Here is a 20,618-nt window from a genome sequence, read left to right on the forward strand (position 1 = left end):
TGAACCGAGTCCTTTGATTTATAATCTGCTTTGAGAACCATGCAATCGTCTGGACTGACTCTCCTTCATTTCAAAATTTCTCCAAGACGAGAGCGCCCTCCTTGACGTGACGCGAACCTTTATTCATTGTTGCGGGGCAAATGACATAGCTCGTGACGTGGGGCTCTGGCTGGTATCATTGCGAGAACGGAGCACAGGAACTATCCCTAACCTTTCCTTATCACGTCTTTGACACTGAAATTATACCCTCATTCAAGATCAACATGTCTGTCGAAGTCATCAAGACCATCTCACCCACCACCAACGAGCCCATTCTCACTCGGAATGGTGCTTCGGCACAGGACTTGGAGTCGCTCCCTCAGGTGGCAACTGAGGCCTTCAACTCGTTCCGCAAGACCACACTGAAGGAACGCCAGGAGATCGTCAAAAAGTTCCTCAAGATCCTGTCCAAGCATGAGGATGAGCTGGCCGAGGAACTCACGGTACAGATGGGCCGACCCATCGCCTTTGGCGGAAAGGAGATCCAGACGGCTATCAAGCGTGCAGAGTACCTCCTCAAGATTAGCGACGAAGCTCTCCAAGACACAGATGGCGAGCCGGAAAAGGGCTTCAAGCGTTTCATCCGCAAGGTGCCCGTGGGTCCTGTCCTCGTGCTGTTTGCCTGGAATGTGAGTACAGTGTTCCCCGCCTCCACTTGAACGTGGCCTCATGTCTCGCAGTACCCATACCTCATCCTCGTCAACTCCCTGATTCCGGCCCTCTTGGCAGGCAACACCGTTATCATCAAGCCCTCCCCACAGACGCCCACCATCGCAGAGAGGGTGTCGCAGTTCTTCACCGAGGCGGGCCTCCCGCAGGGCGTGCTCCAGTACTTCCACTGCGGGTCGCCAACAACCATGGAAGCCATTGTGCGTGATCCCAAGATCGCCCTCGTGTGTTTCACTGGGTCTGTGGCAGGTGGTCTGGCGGTCCAAAAGGCTGCGGCCGATCGGATTGTCCCCGTTGGCCTGGAGCTGGGTGGCAAGGACCCTGCCTATATTCGTGCCGATGTAGATGTTGATTGGGCGGCTGAGGAGATTGTCGACGGTGCCATCTTCAACTCGGGTCAGAGCTGCTGCTCCCTCGAGCGCATCTACGTCGATGAGAAGATCCACGATCAGTTTGTGGAGGCTGTTCAGAAAGTGCTCAAGGGCTACAAGCTAGGTGACCCCTTTGACAAGGGCACCCACGTTGGGCCGGTCATCTCTACGCGATCCAAGGAGGCGATTGAGGCACACATCAAGGATGCTTTGGACCAGGGTGCCCAAGACGCCACGCCGGAGAATGAGAGCTTCAGCAACCCGCCCCCAAAGGGTAACTTTGTGAAACCCACGCTTCTCACCAACGTGAACCACAGCATGAGGGTAATGACGGAGGAGACATTTGGTCCCGTGATCCCTGTCATGAAGGTCAAGAGCGACGACGAAGCTGTCCGCCTGATGAACGACAGTGAGTTTGGTCTCACGGCCAGCGTGTGGACTAAGGACACGGCCAAGGCGGCTGAGCTCATCGAGGACATTGAGGCCGGCACTGTCTTTGTCAACCGCTGTGACTATCCAAGCCCGGTACGTATAAAGCACAGACGCGACGCAGCGATATCGTCAATAGGGCTAACATGGACGTACAGGATCTCGCCTGGACAGGTTACAAGAACTCTGGCAAGGGACAGACGCTTGGACGTTTCGGGTTTGAACAGTTTGTCAAGAGCAAGAGCTTCCATCTCAAGGACTACCCGAAATAAGCTACTGAGGCGGCAACATGCAGGTTACAGCCAGGATCCGAACCGGAACAAGAATAAATTATCGGGTCTCGCCCTGAATCTTAAAAATTGTACGGGGCTCAATCTTACCGTGAATCGTGAATGGAGCAGCTTGGAGTGAAATGGGGGAAGCAAGCTCGCCACCGTGAACGAGTCGCCCGCAATCACCACCACCGCCGCCGAATTGGACAATTCACGCACCCACTGATGAAAATAGAGATGGATTGCGAGAAACTGCTACTGAATGATAGTCTTCGGCGTGAATTGACTCTTCATCAATCGAGGTCGCACAGCGCCATGTCTCGCCAGGAGATGAGACAAGGTCGTCACGACGCAAGGGAGGCGAGCCACCACTTTATACTGCATGCAGCCACTGCAGACTGGGAAGCAAGGAGAGACATAGACCGCAGGAATGCTGTCATTCATTCCATTCCATTTTCCTACCCTTTCCAAACACATTCCTACAATAAGTCGACCTCACGCCTCAGCCGGTGCCTGTCTGTGGCCCGCGTCGTGCAACCGTCTGTGGACTCTCTGCCAGAACCGGAATGCTGCAATCGTTCATTGAAGCCCATGGCCAGGGCGCTTCATCTTTATAAGAAGTGGGCGCGTCGTTCGTTTGTTTGTTGTGATCTTTTTCTTGCTCAGCACTCTCTGGAATTGAAGCATCCACAGTCACTCACTCTCTTTGTGACCACAACCACAATCACAACCAGCAACACGACCAAACATCCAAGGTCCTTGCGTTCCACTCTTTATCCAAGATCAACAACAGCATCTACGACGACGTACTCGCGGACGCACACCGACTCCGGAGACCCTCTCGCTTTACCTCACCATCTTTCATCTTTGCTACGCCAAGTCCTAGCTGGACCCTACCATCGCTCTACCTCTCTTATTGGAATGCTCTTGGCCTGAACTCTCTCTATCAAGGTCCACTAGCTCTCGACATCTTCACTCTACAAGTCCGCAAAGATTGTATCAAAGATACAAGCAGCTTTCACTCACTTCTTCTTACCGTATGATGCAATACAAGAACAACAACATCATCACCATGTTCTACTCGCGTGTTCAGACCATCCTCAGCCGCCGCCGCAGTGGCAGCAAGGACAGCCACAAACCCACCCTCGAAATCGTGAGTTCCCTACTTCTGGCACTGTTGCCATGGTTGCAAATCAACTAACATACCAATCAACAGTCGGCCCCCTTCAACTTTCAACGCGAGCCAGTCAGTCTCCCTGGTATCTCCCACGACGAGTAAGCAACCCATTGATCCTGTCACCAGGGTAACAACATGAACCAGACCATAGCGTGCTAACGTCATAAACAGACTGGTTATGCTCCGAGAGAAGGCGGCCGCGAGCTGCATTGGGGTTGCTGAAATGATGCCCCCGAGGAGCCCTTCAACGCTGTCTCTTGCCAAACCCGGCATGGCGAGGATCCCGAGCACCGCCTCAACTTCAACTGTGAATTATTAATAGATACTGACGAGCACACCGCTATGGGGTGTGGTCTCATGAGTCTGGGAAAAATATGTATTCGGTGTTTGGGGCAATGGGTTAATTTAGAGACGGAGGTCCACTGGACTCAATAATACTTTTTGTTATCGCTATCCTGGTTCTGCTCTTGACCGGTGAACAAGTACGACTTACAGCCACCCTTCGTAAATATCCAGCTTCTCCATACGCACACCTTCCATCTCACCCTTGACATCCATGAGCTTGACCTTTTCGTCTTTCTCCTTACTCCACTCCGCCAGACAACCCATCACGCGTGTCTTGGTCTCCTCATCATCCCTCATCAGCAATGCTAACGCATCAAAGCCACCCGCACCAGGGACGACGCCTCCAAACACACCGTCCAACTCTGTCACGGCGTCCAGCAGCTTCGTCTGGCTCTCTGGCTCAATGGGCACACCGCTCAGTCCACTCATCTCGCGAATCTTCCCGCGGATCATCTCCAACGACATGGTGAGATCCTCCGTCCGGTTCTCGTTCAGCACCGAGGCGAGACCGTCATTGTACGCCTGCAGCTCGCCCCAGATATCACCCGCCACCTGCGCGTCCTGCTCCCGCCACGCGAGCACCTTCTTCACCATGCCCACCGTCTGACTGCCACAGTCCACGTCGCACATGCGCAGCGCGAGACCTTGCGGCATGTCCACCTTTTTCGACACCTCCACGTCCCAGGCCGTGCCGTCCACCACGCGGCCGAGCTCGCTCGCAAAGGCGGGCGTGCCGGGCTCCGGAAGGGCGTCGAGGACGGAAGGCGAGAACCGCCTGTACAGACACGAGCCGAAGACGGCGGCGGCGACGTCGAATCCGGACCCGACTTTGCCCTGAGCCGCGCAGTGGGCTGCTTGGGCGAGGTTGTGCAGGATCTTCTTGCCGCCCTCGCTGGACACGTCGTATATCTCCCTGGGCAGGTAGTGCGTCAGCAAGCTCGCCGTCAGGGCTGTGACCAGCGCGGCCGAGGAGCCCAGGCCAGTCTTGTTCGCAGAGGCCAGAGGTACGCCAAAGTTGGCAAAGCGCGCGCTGGGCCCAGTGTGCTTGTCGCCAGGCGTGGAGTAGTAGTCGTTGTCGGCCAGGATGATGAGCCTGGCTGGTCTGAGCCAAGACGACGAAGACGACGTCACCCGCGTTGCGGACAGGTGGTCGACGTAGCTTAACACGTAACTGAGTGTTGTTTCCACAAAGGGGTTCTTGCTCAACTTCTCGCCGCTGCGGTTGTGTCAGCTTGCCTCTTCTCTCTTGTCTTGAATAGTTGCTACACGGTCATGGAATAACGCACACTTGCAATTGCACCACCTGGATGCCTCCCCCCTCAGGTGCTCGATGGTAGCCATATCGCCACTGTGCTCCCTCGAATTGAGGGCTGTCCACGACAATCTCGTTCAGTTGCACCCCCTCACTGGTGTGTATCTCCCCAGCAATGACGTTGATGCGCGCACTAAGGCCAAAAACCAGGCCCGTGTGTTGGCGATCCAGCACAAGGTAACCGCCAGCGAGGAGGACTTTACCGGGAGCCGAGACGGCCACCGTAGGATTCTTCTGCGCGGACATGTTCAAGACACGGTGAGCAGAGTAGCGAAACGAAGAGGTGATTGAGCACGGTGAGCACCGTGGGGCTCGATGAAGCTTCCCACGATGGACGGCGGGGCTCGTACAGTGCCTATTCCGGATGGCAGAATACACACTGTGACTTATCTTCGGTGTGTTTTCTACAACTCGGAGATTTCAAGTCATCATGAAGTACTGGCTGAATTGCTACTTGAGTGAACTGCATCACGACACCAGACACCAGGCACCATGGACATGGTTTCAAATGAGACAGAACCAGCTCAATTCCCCTCAGCTGTATAGTACAAGCAGCAGGATTCTGAAAGAAGCAACGCTCTAATAACAGACAACCGACCGTCCTTCCCGTAAATCCCTTTCATGCTGCGATTATAGACTCGTGTTTCCGTCCCAATTGCTTTCCTGTGCCTGTCCGAGTGGAGATGTGTCTATAGACAATCGTGGCCGTCAACCCCTTTTAACACCAGTCCGGCCACCGCATGGCAAACCGCCCCTTTTTTTTATAATGCGACCCTTTCCCGAAAACGCCAAGTATCTGCAACTTTCGCAGACATGATTCCAAATAGCAAGCAAATTGTGCAGACTAGCGCCAAAATCTTCTAGTCGCGAAGGTAAACCCAGGGTATCAAACAGAACAAAGAAAATCATCGCATCTCCCCCTCTCCCCACTTGTTCGAATGAGTCGAAGTGGCACCATCTATGACGGGGGAGCCTCGTGGCCACCACCCAACAGTTCCAGTACTTTGTTCACCACAGCGCTCGGGTAGCCTCGCGTGAGCATCTCCCCGACGACGGCCTTGGCCTGGTCACGCTGGTCCACAGCAAGGTACGCCCTGGTCATGGCCTCGTAGGTGCTAGGCTCACGCTTCTCACGGCCGACAGCGTCGTAAATAGACTGGGCCTTCGCAATGTTCTTCGCGGCAGCCCATCCATGAATCAACGTGTTGGCGATGTAGGGTGTAATCTGGATGCGCTGGCTACGCATGTGCTCGAGAACCGACTCGGTATCAGCCACGTTGTGATTGGCGACCATGGCCTCAAAAAGAGCTTGGTACAAGCTAGCGTTCATGGGCACGAGCTTCTCGCTGATGATGGAGTCGAACATCTTGCGGGCACCGGGCATGTCATGGAGAACACAACCTCGAGCGTGGATGAGAGACGCAAAGTGTACTGGCTCAGGACGCTGGCCAGCAGCGCGAATCTTGGCCAGAACCTCTTCGGCAGCTTCCATGTCAACAGGCTCTAGTGTCGCATACGTGTCCACCAGAAGCTTGTAGGTGTGCGATGTTGGTGCAATCCCGCGAGCTTGCATGCGGTCAAAGTACGACAGCACCTTGCTCTTGTCGCGTTTGGTGGTCAGGAAAAACTGCATCATGCTGTTATATGGCGCGGGGCGAGCCTTGTAGTTCGGCATGGCCTCCATCTCGTCAAAGAGCTCTTCAGCAAACTTTTCATCGCTCACACGACACAGCGCGTTGACAACAGTGCCGTAAGTGACCGAGGTGGGCTTGATGCCCAATGCTCTCATCTCTGCAAAGTAGAAGAGACAATCATCGATGCGGCGAGCCTTGCCCAACTTGCCAATCAGAGCGTTGTAGAGGAAGGAGCTGGCTTCGACACCCTCGGCTTTGGCACGGTGAAAGATGCGCACAGCCTCGGAAGCCTCATCAAAAGTCTTGGTCGACTCCTTGAGCGTTGTGATATACAGTCCAAAGGTGTTGGCCGAGGGCGCAGCACCCATGTCGAGGAGCTCTTGGTGGTACTGCTCAGCACGACCTCGGTTGCCAAGGTTCAAGCAAGCACCGACCATGGCGTCAAGGATCGACGACCAGCCATACCGAACAACGGCATACTGGGGCATCAAAGGTACGTCAGATCTAGCCATCGCAAGAATGTCTTGGCACAGCTCCATCTTGCCGTCTCGAGCGGCAGCAGTGATCAGCTTGGCGTAGGTGATGTATCTTGGGTGCCTTCCCGCACGACGCATGTTCTTGAAGCGATGCAGAGCATCGGACATGCGAGGACCCTTGCGGCCGTGGCTTCCCTCGAGATCGTCGGCAATGAGGGATGACCCCTTGAAGTCGGTGCTGTGAGCATAAGGATCAAAAGTGTCCTCATAGCTGGCGGTTGTCTCCGAAGACATGAAAGGGGAGCTGCTGGCCAGGGATTGTTGTTGAAGGCTTGACACAGGCGAAGGTACCTCGCGAGGATCGACGATGCCCCGCACCGCCATATATTGGCCGATGAACTTGATTGCCTCGTCAAGGGGCTCAGCAAGTTGGGCGTCAGCAGCGCGAAGCTTGCCAAACATCTTCTCCGCCTCACTCAGACCCTCCACAACCTGGCCAGACCCGATCATAGCGACGGCGTACATGGCGGTTGGGTCGATGAGAGAAGCGTCCGCCGGTGCTTGGCAAAGGACATTCCAGTACTTGGAAGCGGATGCAACATCGCCACTGCGAATGCTCATGGCAAGCATCGCGGTTGACGGTGCAACACGATCAGCTCCCGATGGAATGCAGGCGTATGCCTCAGTAGCGACGGCGTGATCGCCTTTATCAGCCGTGATGGCGACAATCTCGGCCAGAGCCTTTGTGCGGGAAGTCGCCTCGATCGACTGGGTCCAGTAAATCGCCTCGTCAAAGATGCCGCGGGCAATGAAGCCCTTGACGAATCCCTGGCTGACCAAGACGTTCTTGATGTCCACGGCCCGGACGCCATATTCTTGAACCAGCTTTTGGAAGAACTTCATAGCTCCCTCAATCTTATCCGACACGACGTATGCATGGATGACAGCAGCATACACCTCAGCATCCAGGCGCTCCAGAAGAGCATCGGTACCCGCATCGCTTGAGATGGCCAAGGCGCGATACTCGTTGTAGCACTCGACGGCATTGACCAGGTCGCCAGACTGAGCAAAGGCGTTGATCATGGATGGGAAGACTTCTGCGTGTGGCGCTGTGTGCGTGCTCTCCATGTGCTCGAACAAGCGGATCATGTCGGCAACGCGACCAGCGGAAGCGCAAGCGTTGATGATGTTCTTGTAAGTGATGGACGAGTACATGTCGGCATCCGTGGCGACAGAGCTGTCAAACAGCTTCATGGCAAAGTCGAGGCGATTGTCTTCAGACAAGAAGGCGTGTTCTAGCTCGTGAGAAGCCAGCATGAACTTGCCAGGCTCTTCCATGCCGCCAAAACGGTGACGCTTTGCCTCCAGGGTCGCCGTCAACTGGGAGACATCCAGCGACCGGGATGCCAAGAAACCCACTAGGATGTCATACGTCTGCGCATCTGGTGTAACTCGCCTTCTCAGCATGTCAGCATAGACGTCGAGCGGCTTCGAGGTGACATCCAGCTTCTTGGTGGGAAGGTGGATGGCGGCCTTCAGCAAAGCGTTGTAAGCTGTCGCGATGGGCCGCACTTCCATCTCCAACATCGCCTCAAATACTGCAGGAATTTCGGCATATCGACCAGCGTTGGCGAGCTTCGACAGATGATCAGCGTAAGACTGTGATTGAGGGTCGACAGGCGTGGCGGAGCGGGCAATCGACCCGGGCGTCGCAGTGCGGGATCGAGGCAGGGGCTCATTTTCGGCGGCTTCGAGCTGTTCGCGGAACTCGATCTCGCGCTGCAGGGCGGCATCAATGTGAGCGAGAGCGGCTTGCTCTTCCGGGGTCATCGGCCGGGGCTCCAGCTCGAGCGCGAGTGTGGCGGCATTCTCAGCCTCCGCAGCCGCTGCGACTGCCTGCTCACCAGTGAGCGCGACAGAGTCGGAGCTGGGCTTCCACTCGATGCGCTTGGGAAACTCATATTGCGTCCATTCCTTGTCGACTTCTTCTCCGGTAGCCTCCTGAATCTGTTGTAGATTCTCAAAGTAGCCGTCTAGACCTCCATGGTTCTGAACGTGGCGGTGGTCGCTGAAGATGAGCGAAGGCGCGTTCTTCTCGGTGTGGAAAGCAGAGTGTAGCTGGAGCGACGGGCGACCGAGGCGGTTCGTATGCCGCCGAGTGAAGGCGGGTCGATTCTGTGAGTTGAGGAGATGCGGATGTGTCGCCGCGACAACAGACTGGGCGTAGCCGTGTGCAGTAGCGGACTTTGCGAATGATGATCCTGAACGGATAAAATTCGAGTACAGCGACGAGTATGCCGGCATTTAGAGTTCAGTCGGGGTGAAAGAGGGCTGTTGACGGTTAGCAACAGACAACAAAGGTCGTGACGAGACTTGCGAGCCGAGCCGGTACTTACGGGAAGAGGAAGGACTGCTGTCGATTGCAGGTTCATTTGACTGCAGTCAAACGAACGCGCAGTTCCAGGATTAAAATGATGGGCGTGGTGAGAAAAAAGCGGAATGAGAGAATGGAAGTCCAATTATTAGTATGCGGTGACCTCAAAACGTGGTGGCGAGGATTTTTGTGTTTGGTGTCGGATGGATGATGGATTAGAAGGGGGACTAGACGGGATGGGAGGTGTGACTCGAATCGGGGGGCAGTTGGCTATTTCTTCGCCTGATGGCTGAGTCGAAGCAAGCATCACCACCAGCTGTCTGTCTGCAGTGGAGTTACGCTACGGGACACCACTGCCTGGGATGGATGGGTGCGGGTGGGCACAGCTGGCATGGGTCCGTTGGAACCATGCTTTTGACACTTGGGCATTGCCTGCCTCTCCCGCGCCCTACAAACTTACAACACGGAATTACGCAGTTACTGCGCGTTAGGAAACCCGCTATTTTCGCTCTCTGGCTGTCGCTATTACCCATTGCAATGTCGGCATGCAGCGTTTCGAATTCGAGGTGCCAGTTGGCCTTACTTGTATTTCGAGTTCGGTGCCCTGCACTCCAGTCATTTTAACGTAATGACTCAAGTCCATGTCCGTTATGATGCCTGCTGGCTGGTCCGGCTTGGGCCCGCGAGTAGTGCCTTCCACCAACTGGGGGACCCAAAACACGCTACACAGGTCCGGCCCATGTCCCCCCTATTCCCTCCAGTCCAGTCAGTACAAAGTCCAGTCGTCCCAAGGCGCTGGGGTTTTCACCTTTACGGAGTAGCCTGTAATAATTAATACTGCCCTGAACATCTTTTCGCCTCAACGGCTTATAACCCCACGGACCCCTGGGTGGTGTACTTGTAATATTTGATGGACTCGCTCTAGTGTGCTCGTCATCACCTCACCTTCATCGCCACCACGCCAACACAAGCTCTCCCCTCGCGATCCAGCTCGAATATAAAGGCCCCCTTGCGCCAAACAGAAGCAAGCAACATCGACCAGCACCTTTCCTTCCAACCATTCACTTATCCGTAGACGAACCAATAGGCACACATGCAGCAGGGAGAAGTGGCTGCATCGCAGTTATGCGACGCATACTGCATGACGACGCACAACCACAATCCTGTGTTGAACTTGCTGACATTTCCGGTCCTCTGCGATCCTCTCCTACGGGCGGGCGGGCGGACGGGAGTATGCAGATCCAGGGGGCGTAAGTAGGTGTCTCCCAGGGAAAAACCGGCCGGGTCTGTCAGCAGTCAGCCCCTGGAATCCCTTGGAAGACTGGAGCTGGAATTGGAAGCCGGACCTCGAGATGGAGTGGAAGCTGGTGTGGGGTCTAGGGGAAACTCGGAATCCCATGAGCCCCATGTCCACCAGCCTGTCGGATCGCTCCCCAGGGCCCTCCTATTCTGATGGTCCAAGTCAATCTCGTCACCACAATGGCATTGGATCTCAAGGTCTGGTAATTTACTAATTTCATGGCGCAGAGTTTTCATCTTGAGGATATTCATAGCAGCGCGTTTCATTAACAATGCAGCAGCGGGGTCGCACTTGTCCCTGGGGAGGTGATCCGACATTTTGCTCAGACTGCTACGTGTACTGTTGCATTTATTCTGCTCGTGTGGTAAGTTGAGTTTTCCGCGTCATTTATAATGTTAGTTTACTCCACGACGCGAATCTTTCGGGAAGCCGTGCTTAAAAGATGTTACGCTTGTGCCGGTAATTAGCCTCCAGTCGCTGCCGCCGCATCTTACCAGTATTTCATCGATCAGCACGCGACAACGGATACGGAGTACCAGGGCTGCTCAATATCCCCAGAATGCAAGGTGACATCCTCGATCTGTCAATCGATGCATCCTGCTCTGCCCGGACATCCATGCATGCGGCATTCCACGCTTGGGCAAAATGGGGGCCCCCGACCTAGCTGCATCTTTGCGTGTCACATGCTGACGCTCTACGAAAATGTCCCGCCAAAGGGACCATACTCAGGCTGATGTGGGTTGCGTCCACATGTTGCATACTTCCGGATAGGGCGGGAGGGCTCTGGCAATTGACTTTTGTTAACTCCGCCCCGGACTAGTATTCGTGATCTCGGTGTCTACAGTCACTCCGGGCATGGAGGTCAGCTCCGAACATCTCGGCGTTGCGAGGGCAGGTGATCGTGTACACGAGAATGCTCCGGACCGCTTTTCTCTGGGCGATGACGACCTTTGGGATTTGCGCAGCGTGACGTTTCGACAGTTGTGAGTTCGTGTCTGATCAAGATTGATAACATTGTCGGGCGTTGGCGTGCCACTCTGTCGTTGATGCACTCATGCAAGTACTGATGCATCCTGCTCGACGACCATTGTGGATACATGTTCTAGCTCCTTACGCTGGCACGCACTAATGATCTATAGTCGCAAAGTCTACTCTTAGGCTCCGAAGACGACACGTTGACAGGCACAGTGGGTAGATCGTGATGCATTGCTGGGCCTGTGGGTGGGCCGTGAGGAACATGAATTATTGCAGTCACCTACTTAGTTATCTAGTTAATTAGCAGGTTATGAAATCATGAGCTATTGCTGATGAGGGGATGATCATCACAAGCACTGATGATAGAAATTTGTTCTGGAGTAAATTATCGTGGTCGAGGACTTGCCGGATGACAGTCAACCACTCTCAAGTAATGGGGTAATACGACGGAGATTCAACCCACCACGCTCACCCTTGACTAGCCCAATGTGATCCGACTCACAGTGATGCAAAGCAATTATTGAATATATGGATTAGCGACCAAACAAATAAAAAATACAATGATATTACTTATACGAGTACATTGACAGCGAAGGCAATGTCTTGGATGAGACAGTGCATAGGGTAGGTAAAAGTCTTATCGATAACGCGATAAGATATACCGCCAACTTTTTTTCTTCTTCATCGTCGCAGGACGAGGATTCACCGCAGCCACACCACCACCACCAGCTACATCGACACGCAATTCCTCACAATGGCTGACGATGGCATGGTCCTCAACTTCCAGCTTGGCGCTGAGCCACTCAAGCGCCAAGTTAAGTTCACTGGAGGCCGTTGGCGCGACAGGAAACGGGCAGAGAAGTCGGCACGAGGCGGAGGGCAACGACCGACCGACGATGTCGAGATCCCCGAGCGAGCGCCAAAGAGGCAGCGAGTAGACGACGACGCTGGTTCCTCGCGACCTTTCAAGTCAAGATCTTTCGGAGCAAGGCCGGGCGGCGCACGCCCCGGGGAGGAGCAAAAGCAGGGCGGAGGGGGCCATGCTGGCAGAGGTGATCGCCAGGTCATCTCCAGCCTGTTCTCGCACAACCCCGCACAAAAGACTGTTTTTGAGGAGGAGCAGGAGGAATGGAAGGCACCGGAAGCGACGAATGCACCTCTATCGGATGTGGCCAGCTTCGGCACGCTGTCATTGGCCTCCCGGCTGGTGGATGAGCTGTCCAAGATGGACCTTCAACGACCGACCGCCATTCAAAGCAAAGTCATTCCACACCTTCTCGAGGACAGCGGGGACGCCTTTGTGCAAGCGCAGACTGGCTCTGGAAAGACATTTGCGTACCTACTCCCGATTCTGCACCGTGTGCTTCAACTCAGCAAGCAGGGAGATGGAAAGCAGATCCATCGCGACTCGGGAGTGTTTGCCATCATCGTTGCACCGACGCGCGAGCTGGCGAGACAGACACACACTGTTCTCGAGACCCTCATCCGACCGTTTCCATGGCTCGTGTCCACCGCGATCACGGGTGGAGAGTCCAAGAAGGCCGAAAAGGCGAGGATACGCAAGGGCGTGAACTTTCTCGTAGCGACACCGGGACGTCTTGCTGATCACATCGACAACACGAAGGCGCTGACACTCAGCACGGTGAGATGGCTGATTCTGGACGAGGGCGATCGCTTGATGGATCTGGGGTTCGAAGATGACCTCAAGACCGCGATCAACGCATTGAAGCGAGTGCAGGTGGAGAAGGAGACTCCCAACGGTGCATCGTTGGAGGCCCTTCCAGAGCGAAGAGTGACAGTTCTTTGTTCGGCCACGATGAAAATGAATGTCCAGAAACTGGGCGAGATGAGTTTGGCGGACGCAACGTTCCTGGCTGCAGAGAAGGACGACGAGCAGATTGACAATCACGGCATGCACAAGGCTCCAGCACAACTACACCAAAGCCATATCATCGTACCCGCCAAGTTGCGACTCGTCACGTTGATATCGTACCTACGATCGGTGTTTTCTCGTCGTGGCCGCACCATGAAGGCCATTATTTTTATGGCCTGTGCCGACTCGGTTGATTTCCACTATGAGTTGCTCAAAATCCCCCAGAAGACAAACAAGGACGACACCTCGAAAACGAAACCCGCTGAAGTCAAGCCCCTCACGAAACCGAAGCAGCTGGAGGACTCGGATGATGAAGAGGCAGAGGAGGCGGAGAAAATTCAGGACCCAGCGAAGCCAGACCTCCCCGAGTCTGTCAAGCGAGACCAGGAGCTTCTGAGCAAGACGGTGGCCAAGGCGTCATATGTCACCACGCCCGCAAGCCCCCAAGTCATCCTGCACCGCATGCACGGCTCCTTGACCCAGTCAACACGAACAGCGACAATCAAGTCATTCTCCGCCTGCAAGGAGCCATCGGTCCTGATCACCACTGATGTGTCTTCTCGTGGTCTGGATATCCCTTCCGTCGATCTGGTCATCGAGTATGACCCAGCCTTCAGCTTCGCAGACCACATTCACCGTGTCGGACGTACAGCCCGTGCAGGCCGACCTGGTGATGCTGTTATCTTCCTCCAGCCCGGTACGGAGGAGGGCTACATTGACCTCCTCAAGACGTCAGGAGCAATCACAAACCAACCGTTCGAGACGATTTTGGAAAAGGGAAACCTGGCCAAGATCAATTATCCTGTCCAGACGGCAGCAGCACCGCCAGGTGTGGCCACCGATCACAAGCCCCCTGATAAGCTGCAGCTGCACCTCGAACAGCGCATCCTCAACGATCCCAAGCAGCTGGATCTTGCCCGCAACGGTTTCAAGTCGCACATACGCGCGTACGCCACTCACACAAAGGAGGAACGACAATTCTTCGACATTACCGAACTACACCTGGGTCACACGGCCAAGAGCTTTGGCTTACGAGAGCCACCCAGTGGTATCGGCGCCGGCCTCGACAAGAAGGCAAAGAGGAACCACAAGGGCGGCAAAGATACCAAGGGTGGGAACAACAGCAAAGGGGGCGCCTCCAAGGGCGACTTTGACGAGAATACGGGCATGGATGAGAAGGCTTCACATGATCTTTTCAAGAAGAAGAGCAAGATGCTCATGAGCGCGGGTGCAAGCGAGTTTAACATTGGATAGATGACATCCAGCCCTTGAATATTAACGTTTCATAAGTCGTACAGCATGAAGTTTGATCTGTCGTTGCGGCGCCTACTGCTTCTTCCAGTTGCCAGCGTCCTCCACGCCCTTGGACACGTCGCCCAGTCCACCCTCGAGACCGGTGCCCACGTTGCCGACGGCATCGCCGACGGGCTTGCCATAGCTGCCCGTCGCAGCGGTGACTGTGTCGCCAACACCGCGCGAAGCTGCGCCCGTCACGTTGCCAGCTGTGCGGCCTACGGCGCCGACGGTGTTGCCGAGAGTTGAGGTGATGCCATTGAGAGCTCCGCCGAGCTGCTCACCTGCGCCTTTGTTGTTGTTGTTGTTGTTGTTGTTCATGATTGCGGTGTGGTATAGGCTTCGAGATCGGGATTTCGTGTATTGTTTGTTTGGCTTGTGAAGTTGATGACAAGGAGCGAAAGACAACGTCCGCCGGGATGGAAGGATGACTTATATGCGACCTGGCCTTGTATTGGAATGACGTCAGGGGGTGGATTTGCGGTCCCTGGAAATCGATCTTGCAGATCATCGAAGGAATGACGTTTCAGATAGGCAGGATAGACAGCTGATTTACAAAGTATGTGCTTATTACGCTGCGAGGATGTATGGGATAACCTGTTTTCTAGTTGGGGGGGCTGAAGGCGGGATATCCATGGAGGCCACTTTGGAGCCAATAGATGCACACGGCAGACCAACCTGACAGGGGACCAGGTTTGCTGCGGAGGCAAAAGATCTACTTGAATTTTTGAGTAGGTTAGAAATGGCAGAATTCAGGTTTCCAATCCTGATCAAAAGTGACACGGTAGCTTCCAAAGTGCGCAGCCCACTAGACTACGCCCAGCTGCCGGTGCCTGGGGAACAGCCATGGAATAGTGGCAATGCTCTTAGTTCATAGAAATACGATTCACGGTCTAATAGACCATGGAAAAAAAAAGCACGATGAAGTGTTCTGGCTCTTTATGCGCGTGGAGCTGCTTGGACGTGCGGCGGCCATACAGGGTCCAAGCAGCCACAGACATAGAGAGGATCTGAGAAGGGACAATGATTGTACCGAGGCTTCTGTGAGGACCGTCAAAAGGTCCTATGTTTCTAGGTCGATAGGTGGTCTTGTCTGAGGTATACCTCTGACCACATCCTATCTGGGGGATGTTGCTGCTTCCATGCACATGGGCTCAACAGGATCTTTGGGCCTTGTTTGTGCTAAGGTCTGCTTCCTGTTCGTTGGACGGGCCCGAAATCTCATGGAGATCTTTTGGAGGAGCATAGGACTGACGAAAAGTGAGGGGACACGTCGAATCACAACGTTGAGACGACCACACCCCATGACGACGACAGACCCTTGCCCGCAGAACTCGCTGACGCAACAAGAAGGCCCTTGAGCTGTAGCGGCTCTAGACATTTCTGTGAGTTCAAGAGGGGAGCTTATGCGACTTCTGTCGTCATTGTCGCGGACGTTGAGTCGTAGGCTGACCACAATATCTGCCTGAACTCAGCATGTCTGGGCGAGCAACACGACGACACCAGGTGCGTCTCTCTCTGGGCAATGAAGAAGAGTGTCTTTTCATAACATGAAATACTTTTCAGAATTGCATTCAACCATCTCGTGCTATCCTGAGATGAAAGTCTTTGCCAGGTGTCTATGTGAGTACGTATCGCTCCCCCTCTTCAAACAATTCATCGACACCCCTGATACAGGCACATATCCACACATGACGTTGAAGCGTCACTGTAATCTACCTCAGCAAAACGGACGAAACGGAAAGAAATTCAGAGACAAATGAAAGAGGCTGGAAGTGAGTGAGTGCGGGTGAAGGAGATCAATCTTTACGGTCCTTGCGCTCCCGCCTCCGCCTCTTCTCTTCATCAGACTTCTCTCGACGATGCTTCTCAGAGTGGCCCCGGGCGCTCCTCTCTCTATGTGCCCTTTGCGAGAGTGACTCTTCATCCTGGTCGCGGCGGCGCTGCCGTCTGTCGCTCTGACGGTGTTCTTCCTCGCGGTCTTTATTGTGGACTCGACGTCGAGTGCGTTCGCCATGCCCATCCTTTCCTCCGTCGTCTGTGCTTCGGTGTCTTCCTCCACGATGTTGATTGCTTTGGCCCATTCCGTAGTGTTGGGGATCGTCGTCAAATTCTTCATCACACATTTCATTGCCACGGGACATACCGTCGAGAGCGTCTCGTGTACGTTCTCGTGAGCTTTGTCGGGGGGTAGGAGAGAAGCGACGGGGATCACGAAACCATTCCTGTGGCACCTCACGTGGTGAGTCCGGACTTGTGCTGTCAGTGGACGTCCATCAAGTGAGGGCAAGCGTGAACGTACGCATTGGCACCGTTGGAGTCATCGGACGCATATTGCTGAGGCCTCGAATAGTTGTTGACGCGATCCTCTTGGTATGGGTCTTCATAGCCACCATGTTGGTGATCGTCTGGACGGTGTTGTTCACGACGGCGGGATTTTCTGTTCGTCATACTGAAGGATAGTCTTGCTGATTTCATGCAGTGCTCTCTACCATCATGGCTATGGGGGATCGGGCCCATATTTATACCTGTGACAGAACAGGGCCAATCGAAAGTAGCTACCACTTTCGTAGGCGTCCGGAGAGCAGAGTGTGCTGGACACCATCTAGCCGAGACTAGTGATGCTAGAAGCAAAATGTGGACATGAATGGCTCGCCTTTCTCTTCGGTTGCCTCTTGGCTGATTCACCGACTGATGGCCATGGTATGAGCCACACGAATGAGCCACCACAAAGTGCAAAACAATGGTCGCCCGACTCGACATGGAGTGGTCGTGATACCGGTTCTATGTTGATATCACACCGCCAGTGTCAGGGGAGGGGACTATAGGTGGTGGCTCTGGTTGGGTGGCGCAGCGACACATGTGAGTGGCCGTTGGGTTCGACACCCCTTGAGTTGTTGCCTTCAGTTTTCATCAGACCGGGTCACGGAGTCCGCCGGGGGATTGGAAAATCCTGTTCGACCAGGTGCACCGTGATCGCGGCGAGTGAGCGGTGGTCGGGCACCAATGATGGGTTCGCGCACAGCGAGGTCGAGGACGAAAAAGGATGAACCACGACGGCATGGTTCGCATCGAGGCAATGATGTGATGGCAGTCTTGGAGGCTGAGTGCGCTCGCTGACAAACGTACATGTGGTTAGATAAATGCTATCATGCTTTAATGTCATCATCAGAAGTATGTGAAGATAAATGATGATGATGATGATGACAGGAAGTCGTAGACGTCTCTGACGCGCGGGAGGTTCCGTGTAGAAAAGTAATCCAAGCCGCATGTGGCGCAAGTGCTCGGCCATCGGCACTCGTCACATCACGTGCGCTCGCGGGAGGCTCGTGTGCCTAGTTCCACCAGCTACGTGGAGCAGCTTTGGGGAGCGGTTCCTGACTTGAGCTCCTTGCATCAACTCCTTCTCCAATTTGTTGATGGTTTGTTCGTGTTCTCCAAAGTCGCTGTTCCCCTTGACGATGTAATTTCGCCACGAAGTCTCCTGCTGCTATCATCTGCGTCTCCTTGGCTCATGTGACTTCGCCTCTGTGCTATTCGCGCGCGGTCCTGACTCCTGCGCCCCGGGTGCCACAGCATCTAGCCTCATTATTGATTTGCGACACGTCACTCACTCATGAGGTGGGATGGCCTCCGGATCGACGGAGGATGACCCTGCTGGTGCGGGCACCAAAAGGAAAGCAGACGATTCTCTAAGCGACAGCCAACCAGCCAAGCGGATTCGAGTCAGTCCATTTCTGCTAGGAGTGAGCCTCTGCAACTCATTGACTGATATCATCCGTAGGCCCTCGACCCAGACGTCGTCAATAAAATCGCCGCAGGTGAAATTATCGTAGCGCCTGTCCATGCACTCAAAGAGTTGATCGAAAACGCCGTCGACGCTGGCTCCACCTCGATTGAGATCCTGGCCAAGGAAGGCGGATTGAAACTGCTTCAAATCACCGACAATGGCTGCGGTATCCAGGTTGGTATCATGGCCCATGCACCTGGGAGATCGGCCATTGACTATTGTGCAGAAAGACGACCTGGTGCTGCTCTGCGAGCGGCATACCACCTCCAAGATTACATCATTCGAGGATCTCACGTCAATTTCTACCTATGGATTTCGAGGCGAGGCCCTGGCCAGCATCAGCCACATCGCTCACCTTACAGTGACGACAAAGACCAAGGACTCCAACCTCGCCTGGCGTGCTCACTATCAAGATGGACGCCTTGCATCACCCAAACCTGGGCAACCGGCGGAGCCAAAGGGGGTGGCAGGCCGCCCTGGGACACAAATCACTGTGGCAGATCTGTTCTATAACGTGCCGACACGTCGCAGGGCGTTTCGGTCGCCTGCGGACGAATTCAACAAGATCATTGACATGGTGGGCCGGTATGCGATACACTGCAAGGGGGTTGGGTTCACGTGCAAGAAAGCCGGCGAATCTTCGACGAGTCTTTCGGTGCAGGCGCACGCCACGGTGAACGACAGGATACGACAGATCTACGGGGCGAGCGTGGCGAACGAGCTCATCAGCTTCAAGGCGACGGACGACCGTTGGGGCTTCCAGGCGGATGGCTTGGTGACCAATGCAAACTACCACATCAAGAAGACGACGCTCCTTCTCTTCATCAATCATCGCTCAGTCGAATCGCCCGTCATCAAAAAGGCAGTGGAGCAGACGTACAGTGCATATCTTCCGAAAGGAGGGCACCCTTTCGCCTACCTGAACCTGGAAATCGACCCCGCGAGAGTGGACGTCAATGTCCATCCTACAAAACGAGAAGTACATTTCCTGAACGAAGATGAGATTGTCCAGGCAATCTGCCAAGAAATCGAGACCAAGCTATCGGAAGTCGACGCCAGCCGCACTTTCATGACCCAGACACTCCTACCGGGGGCGGGCCCTCTTGATCCCTCGCCCCCTCCTGACAGCCTCAAGCCGCAGACGTCGTACGCAGCCTCTGGCAGGACCCCGGCGAAGAACCCAGCCTCACTCGTCAGGACGGACACGACCGAGCGAAAGCTCACAAGCATGTTCACATATACCCCTGGGTCAAGCAAAGCGTCCAAATTTGGGGATCGGGCCGATGAACCTCTGTCGAAACCCGAGAACATTGAGTACCAGACAAGCGACAAGGAGCCCACGCTCTGTCGACTACGAAGTGTCAAGGCCCTGCGAGCCGAGGTGCGAGAGAAGATGCACACGGAGCTTACTGAAATCTTCTCGACACATACCTTCGTTGGGATCGTGGACGAGCAGAGGCGCTTGGCGGCGATTCAGGGGGGCATCAAGCTCTACTTGATTGACTATGGTCACACTTGCTTCGAGTACTTCTACCAACTGGGATTGACGGATTTCGGCAACTTTGGATCCATCAAGTTCAACCCACCGTTGAACGTGGAGGAACTCGTTCGCATGGCAGCCAAAACGGAGCGCAATGGTTTGGAAGGCACGGACAGAGACTTTGACGTCGATCGAGTGGTGCGAAAAGTAGTGTCTCGCTTGATTGAGCGGCGTGAGATGCTCCTGGAATACTTCTCCTTTGAGGTCTCGGCTGCGGGTGACCTCTTCAGCATACCGCTGCTCGTCAAGGGCTACACGCCGGCACTGGCGAAACTTCCGCGTTTCCTCCTCCGACTCGGGCCGAACGTACAGTGGGACGAGGAACAGCCCTGCTTCGAGACGTTTCTGCGAGAGCTCGCCACGTTCTACGTGCCCGAACAGCTCCCCGCGATACCCGGTGGCGAGGGCGGCCACAGGGAAGAGGACATTCCCGAACAGGTCAGGGGCAGGCGCCAGCATGTACGATGGGCGGTCGAGAACATTTTCTTTCCAGCATTCAAGGCGCGCTTGGTGGCTACAGAGGGATTGATGAAGGGAGGCGTGTTGGAAGTGGCGAATTTAAAGGGGCTGTATCGGGTTTTTGAACGATGCTAAAGAGAAAGGGACAACGGGCGTCTATATGGGGAGAGTTTTGTTGGGCGCACTTCAGTCTGGCGTTCCATAGCAAGGGATATTTTTGGCAGCCATTAGACATAATCAATCTCACGAGACAATGAAACAATGAGCTTCACTTGCTTTCAATTTTTCCA

General features: G+C 54.6%; 8 protein-coding genes across 8 annotated transcripts; 5 read left to right on the forward strand and 3 right to left on the reverse strand.

Moving 5' to 3' along the window:
* Window positions 1-25: 25 nt before the first annotated feature.
* F5Z01DRAFT_156923 (betaine aldehyde dehydrogenase 2) lies at window positions 26-1,908 on the forward strand. The gene is made up of 3 exons (XM_046257771.1): window positions 26-668; window positions 720-1,604; window positions 1,667-1,908. The coding sequence occupies exons 1-3, from the start codon at window positions 264-266 to the stop codon at window positions 1,778-1,780; spliced, it is 1,404 nt and encodes a 467-aa protein (XP_046117145.1). The 5' UTR covers window positions 26-263; the 3' UTR covers window positions 1,781-1,908.
* On the forward strand, window positions 1,777-2,829 carry F5Z01DRAFT_157397 (uncharacterized protein). Its single transcript, XM_046257775.1, has one exon. The coding sequence runs from the start codon at window positions 1,901-1,903 to the stop codon at window positions 2,714-2,716; it is 816 nt and encodes a 271-aa protein (XP_046117146.1). The 5' UTR covers window positions 1,777-1,900; the 3' UTR covers window positions 2,717-2,829.
* A 509-nt stretch (window positions 2,830-3,338) lies between these two features.
* F5Z01DRAFT_157087 (phosphomevalonate kinase) lies at window positions 3,339-5,333 on the reverse strand. Its single transcript, XM_046257773.1, has 2 exons — window positions 4,589-5,333; window positions 3,339-4,518 (listed from the first exon to the last, which is right to left on the reverse strand). The coding sequence occupies exons 1-2, from the start codon at window positions 4,858-4,860 to the stop codon at window positions 3,447-3,449; spliced, it is 1,344 nt and encodes a 447-aa protein (XP_046117147.1). The 5' UTR covers window positions 4,861-5,333; the 3' UTR covers window positions 3,339-3,446.
* F5Z01DRAFT_157300 (uncharacterized protein) lies at window positions 5,108-9,238 on the reverse strand. Its single transcript, XM_046257774.1, has 2 exons — window positions 9,121-9,238; window positions 5,108-9,055 (listed from the first exon to the last, which is right to left on the reverse strand). Exon 2 carries the CDS (start codon window positions 9,026-9,028, stop codon window positions 5,573-5,575), a length of 3,456 nt encoding a protein of 1,151 aa, XP_046117148.1. The 5' UTR covers window positions 9,029-9,055; window positions 9,121-9,238; the 3' UTR covers window positions 5,108-5,572.
* A 2,771-nt stretch (window positions 9,239-12,009) lies between these two features.
* On the forward strand, window positions 12,010-14,500 carry F5Z01DRAFT_751206 (putative ATP-dependent RNA helicase DBP7; the record flags this gene model as incomplete). The annotated part of the gene is made up of 1 exon (XM_046267038.1): window positions 12,010-14,500. Exon 1 carries the CDS (start codon window positions 12,128-12,130, stop codon window positions 14,498-14,500), a length of 2,373 nt encoding a protein of 790 aa, XP_046117149.1. The 5' UTR covers window positions 12,010-12,127.
* F5Z01DRAFT_658185 (uncharacterized protein) lies at window positions 14,456-14,854 on the forward strand. The gene has a single exon (XM_046263687.1). The coding sequence runs from the start codon at window positions 14,546-14,548 to the stop codon at window positions 14,786-14,788; it is 243 nt and encodes an 80-aa protein (XP_046117150.1). The 5' UTR covers window positions 14,456-14,545; the 3' UTR covers window positions 14,789-14,854.
* A 1,458-nt stretch (window positions 14,855-16,312) lies between these two features.
* Window positions 16,313-16,990, reverse strand: F5Z01DRAFT_688672 (uncharacterized protein; the record flags this gene model as incomplete). The annotated part of the gene is made up of 2 exons (XM_046266055.1): window positions 16,313-16,798; window positions 16,842-16,990. The coding sequence occupies 2 exons, from the start codon at window positions 16,988-16,990 to the stop codon at window positions 16,339-16,341; spliced, it is 609 nt and encodes a 202-aa protein (XP_046117151.1). The 3' UTR covers window positions 16,313-16,338.
* An 854-nt stretch (window positions 16,991-17,844) lies between these two features.
* On the forward strand, window positions 17,845-20,589 carry F5Z01DRAFT_658191 (MutL-like protein). The gene is made up of 3 exons (XM_046263688.1): window positions 17,845-18,264; window positions 18,324-18,503; window positions 18,556-20,589. The coding sequence occupies exons 1-3, from the start codon at window positions 18,166-18,168 to the stop codon at window positions 20,461-20,463; spliced, it is 2,187 nt and encodes a 728-aa protein (XP_046117152.1). The 5' UTR covers window positions 17,845-18,165; the 3' UTR covers window positions 20,464-20,589.
* The last annotated feature ends 29 nt before the right edge of the window (window positions 20,590-20,618 follow it).

Source organism: Emericellopsis atlantica, assembly GCF_019669845.1.
Source record: "Emericellopsis atlantica unplaced genomic scaffold F5Z01scaffold_17, whole genome shotgun sequence".
In the NCBI taxonomy this organism is placed as follows: domain Eukaryota; kingdom Fungi; phylum Ascomycota; class Sordariomycetes; order Hypocreales; family Bionectriaceae; genus Emericellopsis; species Emericellopsis atlantica.

Excerpts from the sequence above, each read along its gene's own strand:
- F5Z01DRAFT_658185 (XM_046263687.1), top strand. The coding sequence starts at position 14,546 with ATGAAGTTTGATCTGTCGTTGCGGCGCCTACTGCTTCTTCCAGTTGCC.
- F5Z01DRAFT_156923 (XM_046257771.1), top strand. The coding sequence starts at position 264 with ATGTCTGTCGAAGTCATCAAGACCATCTCACCCACCACCAACGAGCCC. Across the intron at positions 669-719 it reads TCGTGCTGTTTGCCTGGAAT|TACCCATACCTCATCCTCGT; the intron begins GTGAGTACAGTG and ends CATGTCTCGCAG. Across the intron at positions 1,605-1,666 it reads GCTGTGACTATCCAAGCCCG|GATCTCGCCTGGACAGGTTA; the intron begins GTACGTATAAAG and ends ATGGACGTACAG.
- F5Z01DRAFT_157087 (XM_046257773.1), bottom strand. The coding sequence starts at position 4,860 with ATGTCCGCGCAGAAGAATCCTACGGTGGCCGTCTCGGCTCCCGGTAAA. Across the intron at positions 4,519-4,588 it reads CAGGTGGTGCAATTGCAAGT|CGGCGAGAAGTTGAGCAAGA; the intron begins GTGCGTTATTCC and ends ACACAACCGCAG.
- F5Z01DRAFT_157300 (XM_046257774.1), bottom strand. The coding sequence starts at position 9,028 with ATGCCGGCATACTCGTCGCTGTACTCGAATTTTATCCGTTCAGGATCA.
- F5Z01DRAFT_157397 (XM_046257775.1), top strand. The coding sequence starts at position 1,901 with ATGGAGCAGCTTGGAGTGAAATGGGGGAAGCAAGCTCGCCACCGTGAA.
- F5Z01DRAFT_658191 (XM_046263688.1), top strand. The coding sequence starts at position 18,166 with ATGGCCTCCGGATCGACGGAGGATGACCCTGCTGGTGCGGGCACCAAA. Across the intron at positions 18,265-18,323 it reads AACCAGCCAAGCGGATTCGA|GCCCTCGACCCAGACGTCGT; the intron begins GTCAGTCCATTT and ends TATCATCCGTAG. Across the intron at positions 18,504-18,555 it reads ACAATGGCTGCGGTATCCAG|AAAGACGACCTGGTGCTGCT; the intron begins GTTGGTATCATG and ends ACTATTGTGCAG.